The sequence below is a fragment of the Galeopterus variegatus genome, unplaced genomic scaffold, assembly GCF_000696425.1.
Source record: "Galeopterus variegatus unplaced genomic scaffold, G_variegatus-3.0.2 Scaffold3088, whole genome shotgun sequence".
NCBI lineage: Eukaryota > Metazoa > Chordata > Mammalia > Dermoptera > Cynocephalidae > Galeopterus > Galeopterus variegatus.
This window is the reverse complement of record NW_007729199.1, coordinates 106,789-131,465: the sequence shown is the minus strand read 5'-3', so window position 1 is coordinate 131,465 and position 24,677 is coordinate 106,789. Positions and strand designations below refer to the sequence as shown.

At 39.6% G+C, this 24,677-nt stretch overlaps 1 protein-coding gene across 1 annotated transcript in view; it reads left to right on the top strand.

Moving 5' to 3' along the window:
- Positions 1 to 24,677, top strand: part of RAB22A (RAB22A, member RAS oncogene family) — a 48,594-nt gene that overhangs the window by 14,136 nt on the left and 9,781 nt on the right. The window contains exon 3 of the mRNA XM_008583947.1: positions 18,661 to 18,742. Coding sequence (XP_008582169.1) covers positions 18,661 to 18,742 — 82 coding nt within the window. The remainder of the gene's footprint in view (positions 1 to 18,660; positions 18,743 to 24,677) is intronic.

Here is a 24,677-nt window from a genome sequence, read left to right as displayed (position 1 = left end):
ATTAAATATGTTTGCTATAGGTTTTTTTGTACATACCACTTACCACATTACAGAAGTGCCCTCTTTTCATTATTTGCTGGAGTTTTTTTTTTTTTTTAACATGGATAGTGTTGAGTTTATCAAAAGATTTTCCTATGTGTATTTGGCTGATAACATAATTATTCTCCTTTATGCTGTTAATGTGGTAAATTGCATTGTTGAGTTTTCATGGAATAAATCACTTAGGTCATGATGTGTTATTTTTATATATCATTGGCTTTAGTTGACTATTATTTATTCAGATTTTTGTGTCTATTTATAAACGAGATTGTCATGTAATACTCCTTTTTGTAGCATACATTTTAGGTTTGGTATCAAGGTTATGCTTGCCTTATAAAAGAACTGGTGGGAAGCTCTTCTGTGGGAGAGATTATATAAAATTGTTTTTATTTTTTCCTTAAATCCTTAGTAGAATTTATCATTGTTACCATCTGGGCTTTGAGATGTACTTATGAAATAGAGTTTCATCAAGGAACCTGTTCCTTTCATAGTTGTAAGATCATCTATACTCAGGTTTTCTGTTTCTTCTTGTACTGGTTTTGATATATAGTGTGAGGGTTTTTTTAAGGATTTTGACTCTTACATATACTTTTTCCAGCTTATTGGCATAAAGATGTTAAGATTGTATGTTGATATCCCTTTTTCATTTCTGATAATAATTTTGCCTTTGATCAGTTCTGTGGTATGTCTGTTCTCTATTTTGTTAACTTCTCCTCCTTTCTTTACTGTTTCTGACCAGTTCAGTGTGCTATTCTTTTTCTAATTTCTTGATAGGTGGTTGTATCACTGATTTTTAGTCCTTCTTTCAGTTATATTCCTTATATTTTAAAACCTTAACCATAGCTTTTGCTGGATTCAGCAAGTTTTTACATATTGTCACTTCGTGATCATTCACTTCAAAATATTTTCCAGTTTCTATTACCATTTCACCTCTGATCCAAGTGTCATTTAGATATGTGTTTCTCAATTTCCAAAAATAGGGATATCTTCTAGTTAACTTTTTGTCAGTGATTGCTGGCATAATTGTTTTGAGGTGAGGGAACGTATTTTGTATGATTTAAATCCTTTGACATCTGATGCAGTTTGCTATGTGACCCAGCATGTGGTCAATTCTGGTAAATGTTCCATGTTTATATGAAAAGATTGTATGCTCTGTAACTGTTAGGTGCCATCTTCTATGAATGGAATTAGGTCAGGTTTATTAATCATGTTCAGTTTTTTCTGTCTTTGCTGGTTTTTTCGACTACCTGCCTTTATCAGTTACTAAGAGAAATGGGTTAAAATCTGCCACTTTGGTTATGAATTTGTCAGTTTCTCCTTTTCATTCTGTCAGTGTTGCTTTATCTATTTTGCATCAACATTAGGTACCTACAGACTTAGAATTTTATATCTTGCGGATAAAGCAAACCTTGTAACATTTTGAAGTGTACTCTTTAGCTCTGAATGTTTTGCCTTGGAGTCTAATTTGTCTGTTATTAATATAACAGTACTCTTTCCTTTGGTCAGTATTTGTATGGTGCATTTTTCCTCCATCCTTTTGTTTTTAACCTTTCTATATCCCTATGTTTAAGGTGGGTCTCTTGTAAGAAGCTTAGGATTTGATTTTGATAAAGTATACTCTATATAACCACCACCCTAATCGAAGTGCAGAAATTTCCATTGCCTCAAAAAGTTCCTTCTGTGAGTGCAGCTCCCCATAAGCAACAATGGTTGTGATTTCTATCACTATAGACTAATTTACCTACTTTCAAATTTCACATAAATGAAATAATACAGAATATAGTCTTTGGTGTCTGATTTCTTCCTCATGAAATAGTGTTTTGCAGATTTAACTTTGTTACATGTGTTGTTACATGTATTGTATGCCCCCTGTATTGGGTAGTGATATTCTCCTATGTGAACAGACCACAATTTGTTTTTCCGTTCTCCTAGTTGTGGACATCCAGGTTGTTTCCAGTTTTTGACTACTATGAATATAGATGCTGAAAACATTCTTTTACAACTTTTCTTGTGGACTTGGTTTTCATTTCCTTTGGGTACATAACTAGGCATAGAATTGCCAGTTTATAGCATAGGTGCATAGAACTTTCTGAGCGTAGAACTCAGAGCGTAGAACTGAGACGATGGAAATTTCTGCATTTTGATTAGGGTGGTGATTATATAGAGTATACTTTATCAAAATCAAATCCTAAGCTGCTTACAAGAGACCCACCTTAAATATAAGGATATAGAAAGGTTAAAAACTTAATGAGAAGTTGCCAAACCCTTGTCCAAAGTGGTTGTATCATTTATCCTCCCATCAGCAAGTACAGAGTGTTCTGGATGCTCTACATCCTCACCAATATTTGGTGCTGTCTTTTCAACTTTAGTCATCCTAGTAGGTATAAAATGGTATCTCATTGTGGTTTTAATTTGCATTTCCCAGATGACTAATAATTTAATTATCTTTGCATGTGCTGATTTGTCATTCATATATATTTTATGAAATCACTATTCAAGTCTTTTGCCCAGTTTTAATTGATTTCTTTGTCATCTTACTGATACGTAGAAATCCTTTATATATTCTAAATATAGCTCTTTTGTCATATATTGTAAATATTTTCTTCCATTCTGTGACTTACCTTTTCATTTTCTTAGTGATATCTTCTGATGAAGTGGAGTTTTAATTTTAATGAAGTCCATATCATTGATTTTTGTTTTGGTTCATACCTTTTTTTGTCCTCCCTAAGTAATCTCTGCGTGCTCTGAGGTCTCAAAGATATTCTCCTGTTTTCTTCTAGGATCTTCATAGTTTTAACTTTCTATTGAATTCTTTGATCCATCTCAAATTAATTTTTTATACATATTTTATATGTATTTTGTATTATATGAGGTAAAGATAAGGTTATTATTTTCCCATGTGTTCATTTAGTTTTCCCAGCATCATTTGTTGAATGATGCTGTCTTTCCCCATTGCATAGCCTTGACACTTTATTCAAAAATTATAATATTGAGTCTTTTTATCCATGCGCATACTATCTCTCTATTTACTTAGGTCTTTTTTAATTTCTCTCTGCATTGGTTTGTGGTTTTCAGTGTGGAAGTCTTAAAAGTATTTTTGTTAAATTTTTTTCCTAAATATTTAATTTTTTTTAGCTATGGTAAATAGAATTATATTTTTTCATTTTTATTTACAATTGTTTTTATCCATATATAGAAATGCTGTTGATTCTTATATATTGACCTTGTATACTTTAATCCTGTTAAATGTATTAGTTCTAGTAGCTATCATGTAGATTCCTTAGGATTATTTACATACATGATCATAAATAAAACAGTTTTGCTTCTTCTTTTTCTATTAGTTTTTCTGTGCCTTTTTGCATTGGCTAGGACCTCTAGAACCATGTTGAGTAAAAGTGGTGAAAGCCAACATTTTTGCCTTTTCCCAGTCTCAAGAGGAAAACATTCAATATTGTACTATTAAGTGTGATGTTAGCTGTAGGTTGCCCATTTTTAGGATAAGGAAGTTTTCTTCTGTTTCTGGTTTGCTAAGCGTTCTTTTCAAGAGTGGGTCTTGAATTTTGTCTTAATTCTTTTTTATATCTATTTAGATGATAATATTGTTTTTCTCCTTTCTGGTAATCTGGTTGATTACTGTTCTGTATGTTGCTGAGTAACTATAATTATCCCAATACTTAGTAGCTTGAAACAACAAACGTTTTTTATGGATCAGGACTCCAAGCGGCCTAGCTAGTATGGTTCTGGTTCAGGATCTCTCATGGTATTGCAATCAAGATGTCAGTTAGGACTGCAGTTATCTGAAGGGTTGGCTGGGGCTGAGGGGTTCGCCTACAGGATGGCTCATTCACACGGCTGTTGCTAGGGGCCTTCGTTCTTCAGTTCTTTGCTATGTGAGCCTTCTGTAGGACTGCCTGAGTGTCCTCACAGCAAGGCAGCTAACTTTACCAAAAGCAAGTGATTCAAGAGAGAGCAATGAATAATTTGCAGTATCTTTTATGATCTACTCTTGGAAGTCAGCTTCCATGGCTTCTGTTCAGTAGAAGGGAGTTACGAGCCCATCCCAAATTCAGGGGGTAGTGGAAAAGCTCCACTCTTGAAGGGAAGAAGAACATCCAAAAAAAAAAAAAAGTGAACATATTTTTTAACCACCACAATTGCATTCATTGAATTTCAAAAGTTTAACTTTTCTTATAGTATAACCTGTGTTTAAATCGTGAGTAAAGTTCAGACAAACCCAAATTGAGAAACATTTGACAATACAACTGGCTTATAATCTTCAAAAGTCTAAGGTCAAAAAAGTCAAGGAGAGACCATGAGAAGCTGATTCAGACTGAGGGAAACTAAAGAGTCATAACAACTAAATGTAACATGTGATTTTGAACTGGATGTTTTGCCAAAAGGATATTTTTGGGACAATTAGCAAAACTTAAATGGGTTCTGAGGAATACACGGTAGTAACGTGTCAGTGTTAAGTTCACAGTTTCAATAATCTTATTCTGCTTCTTTAGGAGAATAATCTTACTTGTAGGAATTGTGTACTAACATTCAAATGTAATGACGTACCAGCCAGCCACCAAAAAAAAAAAGGCAAAGGTAATGAGATAATCTATCAAATGGTTCAGGATAAGTATATTCTATACTTGCAACTTTTCCATAAATTGAAGATTTTTTCAAAATTTTTTAAAATGGTGGCTGTTTCACTATAAACTACTTTTCCTCCCCGTGTCATTAAAAGATAGCGATTTGATATAAAAAAAATTATAACGTTGTGTTGCTGATGCCCTCTTCACAGGATACAGGCTTTACCAGCCCAGACTCAACTGCCTTACTCTCCCTGTGTGTATAGGTACTCTATTCTCATCAGGCTTGATACCCGACTCTAGGCCACTGTGGCTCCCACCACCACTACTGTGAATACCTACCTGCTTGGTCTACCTGATAGCAACTTTTGGAGTAAATTACTATTGAGAGCAGGAAGAAAAGAGCAAAAATAATTTTATTTTACACACATATTACAATTTCCGTTGCTCTTCATTCCTTCCTATAGAATTGAGTTTTCATCTGACGTCATCTACCTTACTTTAGTTTAGAGAACTTCTTTTAGCATTTCTTGTGTTCAGGGCTACTGGTGACAAATTTCCTCAGTATTTGTTTATCTTTTTAATGTGTACATTACATCCTTACTTTTGAAGTATGTTTTTGCTAGATGTAGATTTCTGGGTTGATTTTTTTTCTTTCTTTCAGCACTTTAAATATGCTCTTCCATCTTTTCCTGGTTTCCAGTGTTTCTGTTGAGTGTCCTGTCATCGTCCTTGACATCGTTTCCCTATACATAGTGTATCTTTTTTATTCTCTGCCTGCTTTTAAGATCTGCTTTTTATCTTCTGTTTTCAGCAATTTACTATAATATGCTAAGTATGTAATATATTCTGGGTTCATTTGGTTTCTTAGATACGAAATTTGATTATTTTTACAAAATTTGGGACATTTGTAGCCATTATTTTGTTAAGTCTTATTTTCTGCCCCATTCTCTTGCTCCACTTATGGGATTCCAATTACATATATGTTAAATAGGTATTATACCACACACCACTGAGGCTCTGGGTCGGTTGGTTTGTTCCCCCACCCCATCTTTTTCTCTCCATTCTTAGGATCACATAATCTCTATCAATCTGTCCTTAAGTTCATTTGATCCTTTCTTCTCCTGTTTTTCTGTTCAGCATATCTAGTTTTTTTTTTTTTTTCTTTTCAGATACTGTCCTTACCATCCTTAATTCTACATTTTTTTTTTTTTTTTTGTCTTTTTCCATGTCCGGCAACGGATCGCAACCCTCAGTGTCGCTCCCGCGCCTCGCTCAGCCAGTGAGCGGGAACCGGTCTGTATGTGGGATCCGAACCCTCGGGCGGGAGCGCCGCCGCGCTTCCCAAGCGGCGCACCTATCCAGTGCGCCACCGGGCCGGCCCCATTTTTTTTTTTTTTTTTTTCTTTTCAGATACTGTCCTTTCCCTCCTTAATTCTACATTTTTTTTTTTTTTTTGTCTTTTTCCATGTCCGGCAACGGATCGCAACCCTCAGTGTCGCTCCCGCGCCTCGCTCAGCCAGTGAGCGGGAACCGGTCTGTATGTGGGATCCGAACCCTCGGGCGGGAGCGCCGCCGCGCTTCCCAAGCGGCGCACCTATCCAGTGCGCCACCGGGCCGGCCCCCCCTTTTTTTTTTTTTTTTTTTTTTTTTTTTTTTTTTAAAGATGACCAGTAAAGGGATCTTAATCCTTGATTTGGTGTTGTCAGCACCACGCTCTCCCAAGTGAGCCACAGGCTGGCCCTCTTAATTCTAGAATTTTCATTTGGTTCTTTTTAAAATTTCATGTGCTTAGATTCCCCATCTGCTCACTAATTGTGACTCTTTTTCTGTAAGTCTTGATTATATTCATAATAGCTGTTGTTAACATCCATATCTGCTAATTCCAACATCTGAATCATCTGAGGATCTTTAACTATCTACTGTTTTTTCTCTTTATCTTGGGTCATATTTTCTTTGCATGTCTAGTAATTTTTTATTGTATATTGGACACTGCAGAAGATATGTTGAAGGGATTTTAGATTCTCCTATCTTCTACTGAAGAGTACACCATCTTGAACTTGTGGTAGCTTGGTTGTACACTTTATTAAGATGGTTGTGTTGGAGTGTTGCTGCTTTTAGCCTTACAGCAAATCTTTATTCCTGAGACATTTTCTTTACTTCTAAGGTATGGCCCTCCTGGGTTTTCATTCAAGGTGTTCATTGAACCTCTGTAGCTTGGCAGGATTCAAATTTCTAACTCTTCTCCCCTGCAGTTGGCAGCAGCTAAAATCTCTGCTCAGCTTTTTTCAGCCTTCCAGCTGTTGCTGTCCATTAGACTTCTTGGAATCTTCCCAGTTGCATATGCAACTCAGGAGTCAGCTGTGGGTTTGAGAGAATTTTATGTATAGATATGCAGCTCCCTCATGTGTAGCTCCCTCCTTTCCAGGACGTTCTCTTTCTATTTTCAGCTACACTGGCAGCCATGAACCTCATCCCCTAACACCTCCAGACAGTGCTGGTGTTTGTCCTAACATGACTTTTTTTTTTTTAATCACTTTCTTCCTGTCTTACTTCATTTCAGCCACATGGCCCTTCTTTCCAAACACCTGATATTCTCTCCCAATTCAGGGCCTCTGCATTTACTCTTTCCTCTTTTTGAAATGTTCTCTTCCCTCCAGATATTTGCATGGTTTGAGCTTCTTATCTTTAAGTTTCATCCAAGAGGTTTTTCCTACTATTGTATCTCAATTTATCATGCCAGTCACTATCACAATCCAATGTTTTGTTATCTTCATAGAATTAAATCTAAATATTAAAACCTATAATCATCAATTTGTTTACTTATTGTCTGTCCCCATCACTCCAATATAAGCTCTGTGAGAGGAGCAGTCTTATCTGAAATGATCACAGCTGTATCCCCAGCCCATAATAGATGCGCAATAAAAATTGTTCTTTAAGATTTTTATAATTGTCCAGGCTGGCCAGTTAGCTCAGTTAGTTAGGGTATGGTGTTACAACACCAAAGTCAAGGGTTTGTATCCCCTTATCGGCCAGCCACAAAAAAGTAAAAGAAAAAGAAAAAAGATTTTTATAATTGTATACATTCATGTCTCTATTTACCAATCTCTTATTTACTTCTGATCCTCCTTTTACCAGCCTCTGCCCCCATTATTTCACTGAAATCATTGTTGTAGAGTTTAAGATCAACCTGTGAATGACCAAATATAATCCACAGATTGTTTTTTATTGTATTCGTCCTCTCCAGAAGTATCTGGCTTTATCTTGTTTTTTTTTTTTTCAATCCTGTTATTACCTGGAGTACAGTTCTGTTCTGATTCTCCTTTCTACCTCTTGGGGCAGTCCTCCTTTCTGTTTCTCATCCTTAGTGTCTTCCCCTAAAATGTTGAAGCAGTGGGGACTCCTTGCACAGCCTGCATGTCTTCCTAGGTGATTTCATTCATTCTCACAGCTTTGAGGGCCACTTTTCTCCAGTGACTCCAAATAACTTCTGTTTCAATGCAGACACCAGGGACTCTGCATATCTACCACTGAACTACTCTTTCCACCCTCTCATCTCCAAAAACTTTGTCCTGCCTTGCCAATAAGGGAGCAGTTAACAAGTTCACCATTGAGTGTAAAATGGTACCACAGTATGAAGGACAACTTGGTAAAATCCATCAAAATATAAGTAGTGGTAATAATTATGTGCTTCCTTAAAAAAACCCTGTGTCCTTTCCTATTCAGATATAAAAAGTGACAAGAGACTGTCATTCTCATCCAAACAACCAAAATAAGCAAAATAAGTTTTTAAAATTCCATTAGTCAGCTGAGCACACAAGGAAACTTAAGTGAACTAAACTTCAGAATGTGACAGGCCATTCAGAGGACACCCAGAGGGACAAGGAGAATCTGCCATTGATGGGAGCACTCGGGCTGTCAACTGCAGAAACTTGAGGTGGGCCAGTGAGCTCAGAGCAGCCTCTCCACAGGAATCCCTGCCTTCACTGCGCATAAGGTGACAGCTGCCACAGCACAAAAATGCAGGGGTAGAACTGGAAAGCAAAAAGAATTCCTCAAAATCTTGATCCAAATCGCTTATCCTTTCCTCAGCTGCGTCTAGTCTGCTCTTAAGCTTATCTAATAAAATGTTCATTTAAAGTCAGGTCAGTGGGCCGGCCCGGTGGCGCACTGGAGAGTGCGCCGCTTGGGAGCGTGGCGGTGCTCCCGCCGAGGGTTCGGATCCCATGTGGAGACCGGTTCCCGCTCACTGGCTGAGCGCGGTGCGGGCGCAACACAGACAAAAGCCAAGAGAATTTGTCTACAGCAGACCTTATCACAAGAAATACTAAAAGAAATTCTAAAAAGACTATTGACTTTTAAAACAAAAATAACAACTGTATTATTGTGTTTATAATATATGAAGAGGTTGAGTATAAGGTAGCAAGAGTACAGTAGGTGAGAGGGGCATACATGGAATTAGACTGCCAGTTTCTTATGTCATTCGCAAAATAGTATAATATTATTTGGAAATAGACTGAAATTTAAAGATGCATGTTGTAATCTTTAGAGAAACCATAGAAAAAATAGACACACAAAGAGGTATAGCTAAAAATTCAATACAAGAGAAAAGATACAATATCAAAAAAAAAATGGGATTTATCCAAAAGAAGGCAGAAAAAGAGCATCAGAGAAACAAATACCAAAATGGGAAACGTAAAACCTGCCATATAAATAATTACATTGAATGTCAATTCTCTTATTTCTGGCTTTATTTTTAATAAACTCCATGGTTTGCCTGGGATAGGGACAAGAATTAACTGGAAATGGGCATGAGGGAACTTTCTGGGATTGTAGTAAGGTTATTTATCTTATTGTGGACAATAGTTACGTGAGAATATGTTGTTATATTTTTGTAGACTCCATGATACCAAATATATCATGATGTCTGTGAATTTGTGACAGTTTTAATGTTTTTGTACTTGTCTTTGTACTTTTTTTTTGACTTATTGTGTTGGCTAGACCCTCCAATACAATGTTGAATAGAAGTGGTAAGAGCGGACATCCAGGCTTTGTTCTTAGGGGATAGCTAAAAATTAAAGAATAACAACTAAAATGTTGGCAAGGATGTGGAGCAACTAGAATTCCGTGCATTTCTGGTAGGAGTATAAAATGATGTGACTACTTTGTAGACTCTTCTATTTTCATATTAAGTTAAACATACATCTACCCTATGACTTAGCATCTCCACCCTTGGGTATTTACCCAAGAGAAATGAGAATATGTTTACAAAAATAAACTTGTACAAAAATGTTTATAGTAGCCTTATTCATAATAGCCGAAAACTTGAAACAACTCAAATGTTTCAACATAAGAATGGGCAAAGTGTGATATATTCATATAATGGAATATCATGCAGCAGTAAAAAAGAATGAACTACCAAACAATATAGATGAGTTTCAAAAACATTGTTAAATGAAAGAAGCTAGACACAATAGATTACATATTTTATGATTCCACGTATACGAAATCCAAAGACTGTCAAAACTGATCTATGACAGAAGTCAAAAATAGTTTGCCTGGGTCAGGGACAAGGATTAACAGGAAATGCAGGGTTCGATCCCTGTACTGGCCAGCTGACTTAAAAAAAAAGAATTAACTGAAAATGAGCATGAGGAAACTTTCTGGGTTATGGTAATGTTGTTTATCTTATTTTGGGCAGTAGTTATATGAGAATATGAAATGTCAAAACTCATTGCACTGAAAACCTATATTCTGCATTTTATTGTACATTAATTATACTTCAATGAGATATATATAATTTTGCAAAGCCCCATGTTGTAGGTGCTGAAGTTATTCTTAGTTTTCAGATGAGAGAACTGAGGTAAAGAGAAGTTAACTGACCTACCTAGTGGTACACAGTTGGTGGCAAAACTAATAAACAAGGAAGGGTAGTCTGGCTTGCAAGTCTGCGCTCTTAATCAGTGTTTTCTTGCCTCATGCTGTTTGGCCCAGCAGCTTACTCCCAGGACTTTGCCCTACAGATAAACTCATTTAAGTTCCAAACAACAGAGTAATAATAATACAAGGTTAATACTTGCAGCATTGTTGGTTAGTAGAGGTCTGAATATATAAATTATAGTACAGTTACTCAACATAATATGATTTTTTTAAAGCCAGCTTGAGAAAATTTTATGTACTTATGTCAGATGATCTCCTAATTGTGGTGCAGAGTGAAAAAAATTATATATAGTATATTTACTATCTGTGTTTTTAAAAATAATAAAGGAGGATACAAAGGAAACTATATGTACATGTGCATATATAAACCTAAAGTATTTCTGAAAGGAATACTGGTAAGATAAAGTTTCTAGGAAGAGGAAATAGATGGCTGGAATGGGCAGGAGGGAGATGTTTCAGTATACACCTGTGTTGTACATGTTGGATATTGAAACCTATTCAAAAACTTAAGGAATACAGTTACAGTTTGGAAATGACTCAAATAGTTCATCACACACATGGTTGCCTGAGCTGACAGAAGCCTGTCTCAGTCTTGCTGAGAATGCTTCCTTTTCCTCACCCAGGCAATACCCTGTGGTTTTATGTGTTAGTCTCAAACTGTCCCTTTTGCCCCTTCCAACCTATCAACCCTACCCCACCTTCCTCCACTATTGTGTCCAAGGGCCACTTAACTTGCTTCCCTTCCTTGCTACCGTTTTCTATCCAGTTCTCTCCATCCTGGCCTTGCTCTCACAGTGCTTAGTATTCCCCAATTTTTGCCTACATATCTATGTCTGCTTCTGCCCTGTAAGGTCCTTAAAAATGGACGTGCATCTCACTTATCCTCAGGTTACTAAGGGCCTGTATCTGGGAGAGGGACCCCAAGAGTTTTGGCCTGCTTCCAGAGTACACCGTTTCAAACAGGTCTGATAGCATAACCTTTGCCTTCACTCAGTGGCTCCCCTTCCAGAACATGACATGTGAGGTGATTTTAGATGGTATGCAGATGAGCACTTTTTAATTTATATTGTTAAGTATTTTTTTGTCTGTTGGGAAAAATAAAACTAGTCCATAAAACCTCTGGGCTTTTAATTTTACCAATATTATTGCTTAGACAAGGCTCAGTTTTAAAAAAGAGTGATTTTTTAAATATCCAGTAGTAATACAAATGGATCACAGCTGCAGCAGAAGAGGCAGCAGTGGCGCAGTGGCCCCTGAGGAGATGCCAACTTACAGGGGAGGTTCTCGTTGCCAGTCCTCTCCAGTTGTCCTCCACCTGCCTGGGCCCTTTTCTGCAGTCACCTCACTGCACTCTCAACCTCATCCAGTCTAATCCTGCACATCAGCCAGGCTTCTTCCACTACACTCACAACTCTCTGCTTTGGTTCCTGCTGTTGCTCTTTATGGAGTGTGACCCCTTTGGGTCCTCATCCTATCTGCTGGGCAGATTCCCTTGACTTCAAGATTCAGCTCACACTTCATCACTTCTATGAAGTCTTCCCTGGTGTATTTGTTTCCTCTTGCTGCTGTAACAAATCACAGCGAATTGAGTGGCTTAAAAGAACACAATTTATTCTTTTACAGTTCTGGAGGTCATCAGTCCAAAATCAGTTCCACTGGCTTAAAGTCAAGGTATTGGCAGAGCTGATTTCTTCCAGAGGCTCTGAGGGGAGAATCTGTTTCCTTGACTTTGCAGCTTCTAGTGGCTGCCTTGGCTTGTGGCCCCTTCCTCCATCTTCATGACCCACCACTTCAGCCTCCACTTCCATTTTCACATCTCCTCCTCCTTAGGCTCTGACTCCTCCTGGTCCCTTCTGTAAGGACTCTTATGACTGTGTCATGCCCACCTGGGTGATTCACGATCCTCTCTCCATGACAGGATTCTTAATCACATCTGACAAGTCCTTTTTTGCCATGTAATGTTACCTATTGACAGGTTCTGGGGTTAGGGTATGGACATAGGGGCGAGGGGACATTATTCAGCCTCCCACGCCTGGCATTGCCACTGTCCTGTGGACTTAGACCTGGCTTTACCTCTCAGCTCCCCCATCTCTGTCCATTCTTCAAGTATCTCATAGAGCATTTGCCTTTGATTATCTGCTCATCTGACCAGTGCCCCAGCATGAGCCTCTGAGGGCAGTGATGGTTTCTTGCTCATCTTGCCTGCCCAGTGTTCCTGCCATACCGAACAAGTCCAATCATTTGAGGGAGTGAATAGACCGCCTGCTGCAAGGTGGCACTGCAACATTGTAGTCCAGAGCACAGGCTTGGGGCCCTGCCTCCTGGCCTTGTGTCCTGACTGCACCACTTACTAGCTGTGTCCCCTCAGTGTCTTATTCGTACAGTGGTGATGAAGAATCAAACCCAACCCAGAGGCTCACAGTAAGGATTAAATGGGGTCACACATGTAGAAGTATGAGGAGAATGCCTGACAATAATGAACACTCAGTCAAGGCGCTAGTTTTGTTATTGTTGATTTTATTGTTTATGATGTGAAAGGGTGTGTGTTATTTAGGTTATTCTTAACAGACAGGAAAGGGGAGGCTAAACTCTTTGTTATTTAGCTTATGTTATATTTTCCATAATTATAAATATTTTCCAAAAAGTCTATAAGTCGTGTGACAAAAATGTAAAAAGTAATAAAGGATTCGCTTGGAATGACCATGAACCTGTGGAACAGTCTGTTCTGCAGCCTCTGGCTTAAATGAGTAGTGACTGCATAGGAGAAAGCATTCTGCAGAGAGTAATAGTCAGCCCTGCCTCAGAGAGGGAGAGTTTAGAGGAAGGGTTGAAGGTGTGTGTGGCTGTGGAATCACGGTAAGTAACTGAGTTCATAGGTAGTCATAAGACTCTGGTGTTTTGAAGACATTCTGACATGAGACAGACGTGCCCTACATTCAGCTAACTCTCCCTGAGCTCCTGTCAAGTTTCTTGCACCTTTCTAAGCCTCCCTGAAGGCACCTTGCTGTCTCGAGTAGTTCTTCCAATAAAGGAACTATTAGATTCCACGTACCTTTCGTCTTTTTATATCTCAATTCTGGTGTATTTGTGGTGTTTTTATCAGTGTATATAACCTAGAGATCCAAGTGTTGTTTGCATGAGATTCAGAGTGTTGAGAAGTTATGGTTCTTTGTTAATTTTAAAGTGTATGGAATTAGTCATCCTCAAAAGGCACTGTATACCATCATGAGGGTGACAGCATCTTGTGTGTCATTCAAACAACAGAGCTTGCAGTAAACAGAGGTCCTAGAATGTGATGGCCAAGCACACCTGTTTTCCAAGAGAGCTAAATAAGTCTACTGCAGGCAAAGAAAAGAAATTTTTTAAAAACCTTGTAGCAAGTATTCTCATTGGGAACACGTACTCTGTCCAACAATCATGACTGCTTGGTGTGCATGCAAGTCATATTTTTAGAATGCCCTGAAAAATAGAGAAGTCTATGAAAGGTATTCCAGCTTTTGGGAATAATGCTAGTAGGGATTTTAGGTTAAAGAGGTAATAAGATCTGCCTAGGCAGAGTGAAGAGAGATGGTTTAGTAGTGGAAAAGTAAGGTTATCAGACAGGAAAATGGCAGGCTGGAAAATAAAAATGTATCATTTGAATGGCAGGAAGTCATTGCCTGTTTTTCAAAAAGAAAGATATTGAAGTTATCTTACCCTCTGCATCATTTAACTTGAGCCTTATAGAAGTGATCCTAGAGTTCAAGTGACAATGGGAGGGAAAGATTGTTGTGGTCCCGCTCGAAGATTAGGGTGCAGTTTATGAATTTATTTCAGGGGTTGAGGTTCAAGTGTAGATTAAATGTAAAAATAAAGAACCAGGCAGCTCTGCTACAAAATTGGATGCAAGTAACAAAGGATGGAGAATAGTTGCAGACTAGTTTCTGCTCTGTGGAAGGCAGACTGTGACTGAGAACTTGGAATTTGGGATGATTGTTGGGGGGGAGTGGAAATAAGCTCTTTCTTACCATGTTAAGTGTGAGATGGTGATGAAGTGTTTAGATTGTATAGTTAGACTAGTCAATCAGATGTGGAAAAGTGCTGTCCTCAACAGGTAAAGACCTGAAGCTGTGGAAGGAATTCGTTCTTGAGTCAGGCAGGAGGCTTTCTGCCCCTGTGCTAACCCAGAGCTAGCTAAGGACCACTTGGGAGAGACAACAGGTAACACGCTCTCCTGAGTCTGACCCTGAGTCCATGTATCACCACTACATACAATAACCAAATCCAAATATTAAGGAGGAGGTGGAGGAGACAGTTCTTTCAGATATGACAGGCCAATATTTCAGTCTCTCAGAAATCAGTAGTCATGGCACCAAAACAAACACACACAAAAAAAAAAATCAAGAGAGATGCCTGTTGCTGTAAAGAGACTGTGGGGCCCAGGGGAGGAGAGGGGAGAGAGGTATGGTCATCTCACCATAGTCACCTGAACTGGGAACTGGAGGTATGAAAGAGTGAACAGCGGAGAGACCCTGTAAAGTGCCATGACTTCTTCCTTAGCAGAATTCCAGAAGTCTGAGTGACCGAAGAACACAGTGGTTCTTTGCTGCAACTCCTGGATTTTGTTTATTGCCTGATGGCTAGGGTAGGGGTAGGGGCTGGAGCTGGTGACTGAGCAGGAGAGGGCAGGAAGGACATCCTCTGGGAATAGTCAGCCTTGCGCTAATAGAACCACTTACCTCATGCCCTAGAGACCACATACCTGGCTACAGTTGAAGAGCCAGAGTTTCCTCTAAGCTCAGCTCGTTAGCTGCACTTCAGTAGTACTTCTCACTTTATGCTTCAGAAAGTGCTTGACCAAGACCTCCTAGAACTTTTGGAGTAATAGATAGCTTGTGGGCAGCATGGTGGATGTTTTGTTAAAGTTCTAGAATAACAAGGAGGAGGGAGATGAGGAAGATACCCGTATTACAGAGGAAGAGCTATAGCAAAGTCCTTACCCTCATGGAGCTTACAGTTCTCATGGGTGAGTTAGACATTGAACAGGTAAATTTAAAAAAAAAAAAAGGATTGGCCAGTTAGCTCAGTTGGTTAGAGCATGGTATTGATAAAACCAGTGTCCTGGGTTCAATCCCTGTACCAGCCAGCCGCCAAAAAAAAAGAAAAAACCATAAATAAACTTATCAGACTTTGTAGTAAGTGTTCTGAAGACAAAATGGGATTATGTCTTGGGAAGTAGAGCTGCCTGCCTTGGGTGGATGATACAGGCTTCTGTGATCATTGACATTTTAGCTGAACCTAAAGGGTGAGCAGCCAGTTGGAAAGTATTCAAGGAAAGGAGCAGGAGATGGGAAGGTGGAAATTGGAAGGAAGAGACAATTGGAGGGATTTGGGACTGGGAGTAGATCAATTTGATGGCTGCAGTGGCCCGGACAGGATGTACTGGCATCTTGAAGGGCAGCCGTGATGTATGAGTCAAAGAAAAGACATCTCTGACTCAGCCAGAGTCTGAAAAGTGGAAATCACAGCTGGTGTGAAGGGAAATTTGTCTGTACTTGAGTTGGGAGTGTTGACTGGGGAGCTTGTTGGAAGTCTTAGGGTATATAACTTCTGTTTTCTCTAAAAGGGCTGAAATAAGCTGTTGCCCTGAAGAGGAGAATAACAGGAAATGGTGGAGAGCCAGAAAAGAGGCATAAGAATGTGGAATAATTGCCATGTGGTATGAGAGAATACCTGAGAGGTGGGTCCAGCTGACACAGAGTAGAATCTTCATGCTGGTCTGCATAGCTTTGTCATTTTCCTCCATCAAGACAGCCACGCTACCGTTGGGTAGAAGAAGCAGGTGGAAGGCTGTTAGGGCTTTTCTGGGTGGCTGGGAAAAGACAGACAAGATTGCTAAAGAATTGGTAGTGTGGGCAAGTGATACTGGTGATTAAAGGACAAGAAGCCAACAAACGTAGACCCAAGAAAAGAGCTTGGGCACAAGAAGACCTCAGGGCAGACAGGAAGGAGGCATGGTGAGAGTGATGGACGAGACCGGGAAGGGTGGTCCACGGTCGGAGAGGGGGAGTTGGGTTTTAATCCTTTAAGGCACTCCCATTACATCACAGCTGCCATTTTGTTTGCCTTTCTCCTGACTCAGTAATTAAGTCTGTGTGTTCATTAAAGGGAAATGGTTGGCAGGTAGGTTGAACTGTAGTGAGTTCTGATTCCATGATGAAGCATTTCCTTTTAATTATTGCATATACCTTTCTCAGCTTTTTGTCTACTTGAAGCATATTTCTTCTCTTGTCCTTTGAGCAGCCAAAATAGATGTGTTGGCTCTGTTAATAGGCTTCTGTTGGATGCCTGTTGTCACTCTTAAATGTAACACCATAGCCATAATTGATGGAGAGTTGAGTTGCAAGCTTTTAGAACTAATTGCAAAGTCTAAACTAAAGCATTTCCTGGAGCTGCCTTTAATAATACCTTGTATAGATATAGTGCTTTACAATTTACAAAGCACTTTTACATACATCATCTCATTTAATCTTCACAATAAACAATACTTTTTGAATACTTAGATCTTTCCTAAGTGAGAAATCGCGTTGCACATCCTGATTTAATCATAGTGAGTCGCCAACGGTTCTTGATACAGTAACCATTTATCGAGTACCTTCTATACACAAAGCACTTTACTAAGGATACCAAGGGGTAAATTTTCAGTAAATAAATATTGAGTAAATAGTGCCTATCCAGTAAATGTGGTCTTGCTTCCTGATTCACGTTCCCTTCCTCATTGCAGTCACCATGTTGGAGGCTGCTTGATATACCATAAATTTATATAAATATTGCCAGGAATTCATTGTATCAGAGTTGAAGTTTTTAAAACTAAGGATTCTGATATTCATCTAAGCTCAGTGATTCTTCAGAAAGTCACTCTATTCAATTTCAACTTGCATTTTCTTGAAGATTATCTGTTACTTGAATCTCAGCAAAAATATGTCAAGCTCTCAGCATATCTGAAAATGCCTAGCCATTGACTTCATTGTTCTGATTGGGGTGATTAAGGTATGATTCAGAAATACAACTTGGCCCTTGGCCCCAGAAGGCTTATTTTCAAGTAGAAAGGAAAACATGGTCATCTCTGGGTTCTGCTAGCCAGACTGGGATGTGTTGAGGAAACTGGGAGACAAAGGACTTCGCAGGAGGCTACCCTTTAGGTGAGGTGGGGAGCAGAAGGTAATATTAGAGCCAGAGCTAGTCCAAGGGCAGGGTTTCTGAACCTGTGTCCTGGAGCCCCCAGAGTATCCAGGCATGTGCTCTGGGCCACCATGGCTCCTAATAGAATACACAGGCTTTGAGGTCTCACTCAGGATCCTCCAAAAAGTATGGGAACCCCCCAAAATAATAGAAACCCCTGCCTTCAAAGCTCCCTGGGCAGAGTGGCTCCCTCAAAGTGAGCAGTGTGACCTATGAATTCCTTTCGCCATCCGGGGCTGGGTGAGACCCTGAGGTCTGATGCTGAACTTCAGCTGAGAAGCCCACTTTGTCAATGAAACACAGGTGGCCACTGGGGCTGCTGATGATGAATCAGGTCACCTCGGTACAGGTGTTGCTTCTCTAGGCATCTCCCTGCTCCTTGTTTGGCATTATAATTTTATTAACTGTAGCATTACACTAGTTCTTACTCAGCTATTTATGTGGGCATGTGGTTTGAGAATTGGGGGAAGACAAGCCCAAATGGCCTAATATTTTTTCGAGTGCACCCATATCCTGAACACACTGTTTTCTTAGAAAGTCTTTCCATGATAGCATCTTTTTAAATAACAGCTTCTGTGTTTTACAAGGGGGGCTAATGTCTGGATTACCAAAATATCTCTTGGTTCTTTTGGTATGGAGCTTAGGCAATCAAAAACCAAAGAACTCTTCCTTCTTTGTGTTGGGCAGATGTGCCTAATGCTTTTTGATAGAGAATATGCAGCTAGCATCCAAACATCCCATAAATATTCCAGAGAGGAACACAATTAGGATATAGTGTGGACCTGGGACTTTGAACATTAAGTCTAAGTGATATTTCCGACTGGGGCTGGCAACGTGCTTTAAATAATTGTATTCTGATCATTTAGGTCTCTCTTTATAGGGCATCTTTTATGACCAAGACTGTCCAGTACCAAAATGAGCTACATAAATTCCTAATCTGGGATACAGCTGGACAAGAACGAGTAAGTCACTGTTTCATTTACTCTGTGTTTTCCTGAGGCCCAAATTAAAGCTCCAACTAAATTGTCAACATCCCTGTCATCACACGTTACTCACTTCTTGTCTGTGCGCCAGAGACACGTTTATTTTCATTTGCTGAGGCAAGCCTTTTTCTTTTCAATTAGAGTCACAAAGTACACTGATGGAGAAAGTGATAATGGGCACTGAGGGCATTTTTATACTTTTTAGTGTCTTAAAGTAAATGCTGATTAACAGGCCTGATAAAATCCCGCTCAGAGCATTTGTGTAATTTGGGGCTCCATCCTCTAGTAAAGATATAAAAGAATTCGTGGTAGAAAGAGTTAAGCACAACTCATTTATAGCTACCTTTTAACAGCAAAAGAGGTAACTTTATGCATATAAAGTTTGAGATTTAAGTGAAACAGATGAGCTAACACAGAGCCTTGCAATAGGTACTTAATAAATGCCTGATGATAAAATTGACCACAGTGGTTATCTGCTTAAGGAAGAGCCTGAATCGGAAGTGGAGGCTGGGCTGTAGCAACATGGTGCCACATGGGATTTGTGGACGCCCACCCAAATTGGAAAGGGCACAGAGGCAGGGAAGGGAGCAGACATGTACCTGCTGCCTCATCTTCCCTCTGTGCACTAAGTCCGATTTCCCTACTGAGGGACCTCTGGCAGCCACCCCAATATTCAGCTGCCATTTAATTTTGTTTTCAAGCAGTGCTATCGAAACAGAACAGCTGATGGATGCACAGTGCTTTCTTAAGCTCTTAAAAGTATCGCAGAAGTAATCAGGAAAAATAGTCTGTCATAGTCTTATCTAAGACAATATAGATACTGTGTGTAGTATAAAATCTGACAAGAATCATCACAGACAAATGGAGGGAAACAAAATAAGCCATTACTGTTGTCCTAGACATAGATATCATACATTTATACAGATTTAATGTCTTAAGTTTGCTCTGTTTGGTTTCTCCTGTTTTTAATGCTGGATGTAACACCCCTGTCCAATTACTCATTGAGATACGTCTGCTTACATTCTTCCATTCTCCACTCCTCCTTTGCTTAGTTGTGCATCTAGAATGGGGCATTTAGGACAGCTGGAGCTTTGCTAACCATCATTCTTCCGTCCTTCAGACATGTCACTTACCACAGAGTCCTCCTGATCATATCTATAGGCACAGCCCTAGGATCTGCCCTGTTAGCCACAAACTCATGTGGCTCTTCCTGCTAGTGACATGTGTGCCCTTTTACTGAATCCCAAGTTTCAATTACCCTTCACATATGTTTGATGATACAGCAAAGCCCTCATCATAATCAGGCCATAACAGATTAGATTCCATTATGCTTTGAATCAGAGCATTTTGAATCAGTATATACACACTGGTGTATAACATCTCCTTTTTATGGAACATGAAAAAAGAATAGTACAAAGGTGTACACTTCTCCTTCCTGCTAGCATGGTAGCATGATTCTGTGAAGTTTTGTAATTAGCCAGTTTGCCTGCCTTTTGTTTGCCCACTTCTAGTTAGTTCTGCAACTGGAATAGTTGCTCTGAGATGTGAGCCTGCGTCCCACTACCTGAAGTACCTTCACATAGCCCAAAGCAGCATAGGAGATTCTCACAGGGCCAGGCCACAGGACAGGGCACTGACCAGGAGGCCCTGCATTGGGCAGACATCAGGAGAGGAGCATCGCCTGGCGAGCACTCATTCCAGTCAGTTGTTCCTAGGCAGGGCACAGGTCTAGGACTGCTAGACCGCAGTACTTAAGAAAAGCTAAGCATCTGACACCTAATTACACATTGTTGGAAATGCTGCAAGGGTCACACAAGACATGTCTGTTCTTGTTTAAGCACTGTCTGTTTGTTCTGGGCAAGGCCTTCAAGGCTCTGAATGTGCCAACCTCAGCCAGACTCTGTGTTTTCACCTCTTCCTACCAATCTGCACCAAACTGCTTGTAGTTCTCCAACATGACATCCAGTTTTACACCCACCTACCCTTCCTCCCTTCTTTTGCCTGAAAAGAATTCAGCCTTCAAAACCCACCTCTGATATCACCTACGGGGGCTTTCCTGACCATCCCTGCTGTTCTCAGATGAGTAACCACATTGCCGAACACCCATGTTGCCCAAACCCAAATCTGGAGGTCATCTGTGATTCCTCCCTCACCTGCAGCCCTCCACACTTACTCCATCAGTGTGTCCTTAGCTTCGTTTTCTAAATATAGCTCAAATACATTCTCTTCTCCACCTCCACTTCTAGCACCCTGGTCTCAGCCACCTTGAACTCCCACTCAAGTATTCCTTTAGCCTTTTAACCAGTCTCCCTGCTTTCCCTCTACCCAGCCCCCACCCATGTCACTTTCCTCATAGGACCCAGAGGAATCTTTTGAAAACATAAATCAGACATGATTATCTTCCTGCTTAATACCATTCTGTGACTTCCCACTACTCTTCCCATAATAGCCACATTCAGAACAGAGGCCCACAAAGCCCCACATCACCTGCACCACCGTCTCTCCCCTGGGCCCTTCTGTCCATCCTCCCTGTTCCCCAATGAGTCCCAGCCCACTGGCCTCCTTGCCCTAAAGCCTTCACATATGTCGTCCCTTCTCACTGGAACTCTTTCTTCCCTCTAATCCACCATGACCAGCTGGCTCCTTACCAGCCTTTTGGTCTCAGATTAAATGTCACACCCTCAGGGTTTTCCCTAACCCCCTATACCTAAGCAGAGCCCCCAGTTCATTCTCCATCACTGCCCTTATTCATTTTCCTGAGGATACTCACTGCAAGTTGTAATTAGATATCTGTCTACTTATTTTTCTTGATGGTCTCTCCCACCAGATGTGAACTTCAAGAGCTGGGACCACTACTGTATTCCCAGTGCCTAACACAGAGTTAATGTTCAGATATTTGCTGAGCAAATCAGCAAATGAACTCTTTGGGGTATTCCTTTATCTCCTGAACAGTCTTTGATTACCCTCACCTATGAGATTTTCACCTGTTTCCTTCCTTGTTTGCCTTCCATTAGTCTGTGAGCTCCTTGGGAGCAGGGACTGTCTTCATGTCTCTGCTCTCAGCCCCTGGCACATGGTGTTGATGCCAGTGGATTAATGTCAACCGATTGTCAGCCCTACTTAGGCACAAATAAGGACAAATCCTGTACCTACTTTTACCATGTGAGTAGTGCATGCCTCAAATTACAAATTTCTGGTGTTTGCATGTTTAATATTTAGTTCTCTGTAGTTGTGAGATTTATTATGGAACCAAAATTCATCATAAAATGAAAACCGTTTTTGATGAATTGACCATTCAAACATCCTCCCCGTTTTACCTTAGCATCTGTTGCCACACATAGTATTGACGGATGGGTTGTCCTGTTGATGATCCAGTTGCAGTTGATTGCAAAGTGATTTCATTAAGTTGATGAAAGGGATTTTGGAGAATTTCTCCAATGTTATTTGAAGCCCTTGACTATAGGGATATTGTTAAATGAAGAGAAAAGTACTGATCAAGATGAGGACATAAGCGCTTCAGAAGATAATGATTTGTGTATCCAAGGGTTAAGAGGGGCCTAGGTAAAATTGATGGAGCTCTCAATTATTTGTGTAAAAATTACTATTTTTATGATAGGACTATGAAAGTCAAATGTGAAATGAAGGATCATATCATGCTGGCACATAGTGTTATCAGAAGAATCTCAGTCAAGTTATCAATCAACTTTGATTCTTTGTTCATCCAGGAAATTAGCTCCTGGTTGCAATAATAAAACTAAGTTTTTTCAAATACTGGGTAAAACAAAACTTGTTTTTATGATTTTAAATTTATTTTCTCAAGATAGAGCCTTTGTGAGATCTTTTTGTCCCTCTTTGCTATCCTGAATGAATTCATTTTAAGTTACCTTTTTCCATCAGTTATCCTTCACTAACAGACTCCTGCAGTAGTGTTGAGACAGACACAGCACTTACGTCAATAAGTCCCCTAAATACGTCTTGTAAATACACCATAAATGTAGCAAAAGCATTTCAAGTACCTGCCATCTGAATGTGATGATATAATAGAAAGTGTCTTAACCAGAGTCTAACAGACACTGCATCCAGTCCTTAAAGATTTATATCCCTGCATCTTAATGTGATTTCTCCTGATGGTTATTTCCACAAAGGTCAGAACAGTAAGAAGGCACAGACTCGTTTACTGTCACAGTAGTCATGTAAAGAATTGTTCTCATATTTAAAATCAGAACAAATGTAGTGGCTTAGTATCATCTAGAGATGGGGTCAACAGACTATGACCCACGAGCCAAATCCAACCTGCTGCCATGTTGGTAAATAAAGTTTATTGGAATATAACCACACTTGTTAGTCTATGGCTACTTTGACTCTACAATAATAGAGTTGAGTAGCTGCAGCAGAGACTATGTGACCAGTAAAGCCGAAAATATTTAGAGTTTGAAGTTTGAATCCAATCCTGCTATGTTAGAGGGGATTGGTAAATACCTTGGGCATTCCGCTGAAACTTCAAAAAGGTCCATGCCTTAGTTGTAGTGACTGTGTCCTAGGACTGAGGGCAAACCCAAATAGACCCACCCTAACAATGTGTAAAACCAACTTTGGGATGATTAGTCAGTAATTTAAGACTCTTCGGAGAAGATAACAGAAACCAAAGTCTACAGTATGCACTGACCAATATGCAATCAGAATTACTATACATAGGAAGAGATAGGAAAATATGACTCAGTGAGTAGAAGAAAACCCCAAAGTTTTAACATTGTTGGAATTTGCAGGTGCAGAATTTAAAGCATTTATTTTAAATGTGTTCAAAGATTTAAAGAAAAGTAGTCTCAACTACTTAACTACAGGTGGGAAATCTCACAGAGTATGAAAATTAATAAAGAATAAAATGGAAATGCTAAAACTAAAAGCTGCAATATCTAACATGAAAAATTTACTAGATGGATGGTAGAACAAAGTAACTAATCAGAAGAACAGAAAAAAAAAGATTTAAAAATATGAACAGTCTTAATCCCACAGGGACAAATTTAAACAATCTAACATATGTATAATTGGAGACCCAAAAGGAGTGAAGAGAGAGAGACAGAAATTTCAAGAAACAATGGCTGGAAATTTCCCAAATTTGGTGAAACATATCAACTCACAAATCCAAAGAAGTTCAGCAAACTTGTAAGTACAAAGAAAATCACATCTCAGTATATCATAATCAAACTGCTGAGACTGAAAATAAAGAGAAAATCTTGAAAGCAGCCAGAGATAAGAGACACATTATATACTTGTACAGGGAACAAAGATATGAATGATAACTAACTTCTCAGAGAAACAAGGGAGACCAGAAGCCAGTGAAACAGTATCTTTAAAGTTCTGAAAGCAAGAAACCATCAGTGTCTCAAAATTATTTTTCAGATATGAAGTCAAAGTAAGGACATTTACACAAAAACAAAAACTGAGGGAATTTCGCAACAGCAGTCCCAAGAAATGTTTCAGGTTAAAGAGAAATGACACCAGATGGTAACTCAGACCCATAGGAAGAAGCAGTAACCACTGGAAATGGCAAATATGGAAATTATCATTTTTTTTTCCTTCTCAGCTTATTTGAAAGACAACTAGCTATTTAATTTAAAAATTATAACATTGGCTTACATAGTTTATTGTATATGTAGATTTAAAATATTTGACAACAGGGCCGGCCTGGTGGCGCACTGCTATAGTGCACCTCTTGGGAGTGTGGTGGCACTCCCGCCGAGGGTTCGGATCCCACATACAGACCAGTTCCCGCTCACTGGCTGAGCGAGGCGCGGGAGCGACACTGAGGGTTGCGATCCCGTTGCCGGTCCCGGTCCAGTACGGGGGCAACACTGAGGGTTGCGATCCGTTGCCGGACACGGAAAAAGACAAAAGACAAAAAAAAAAAAAAAAA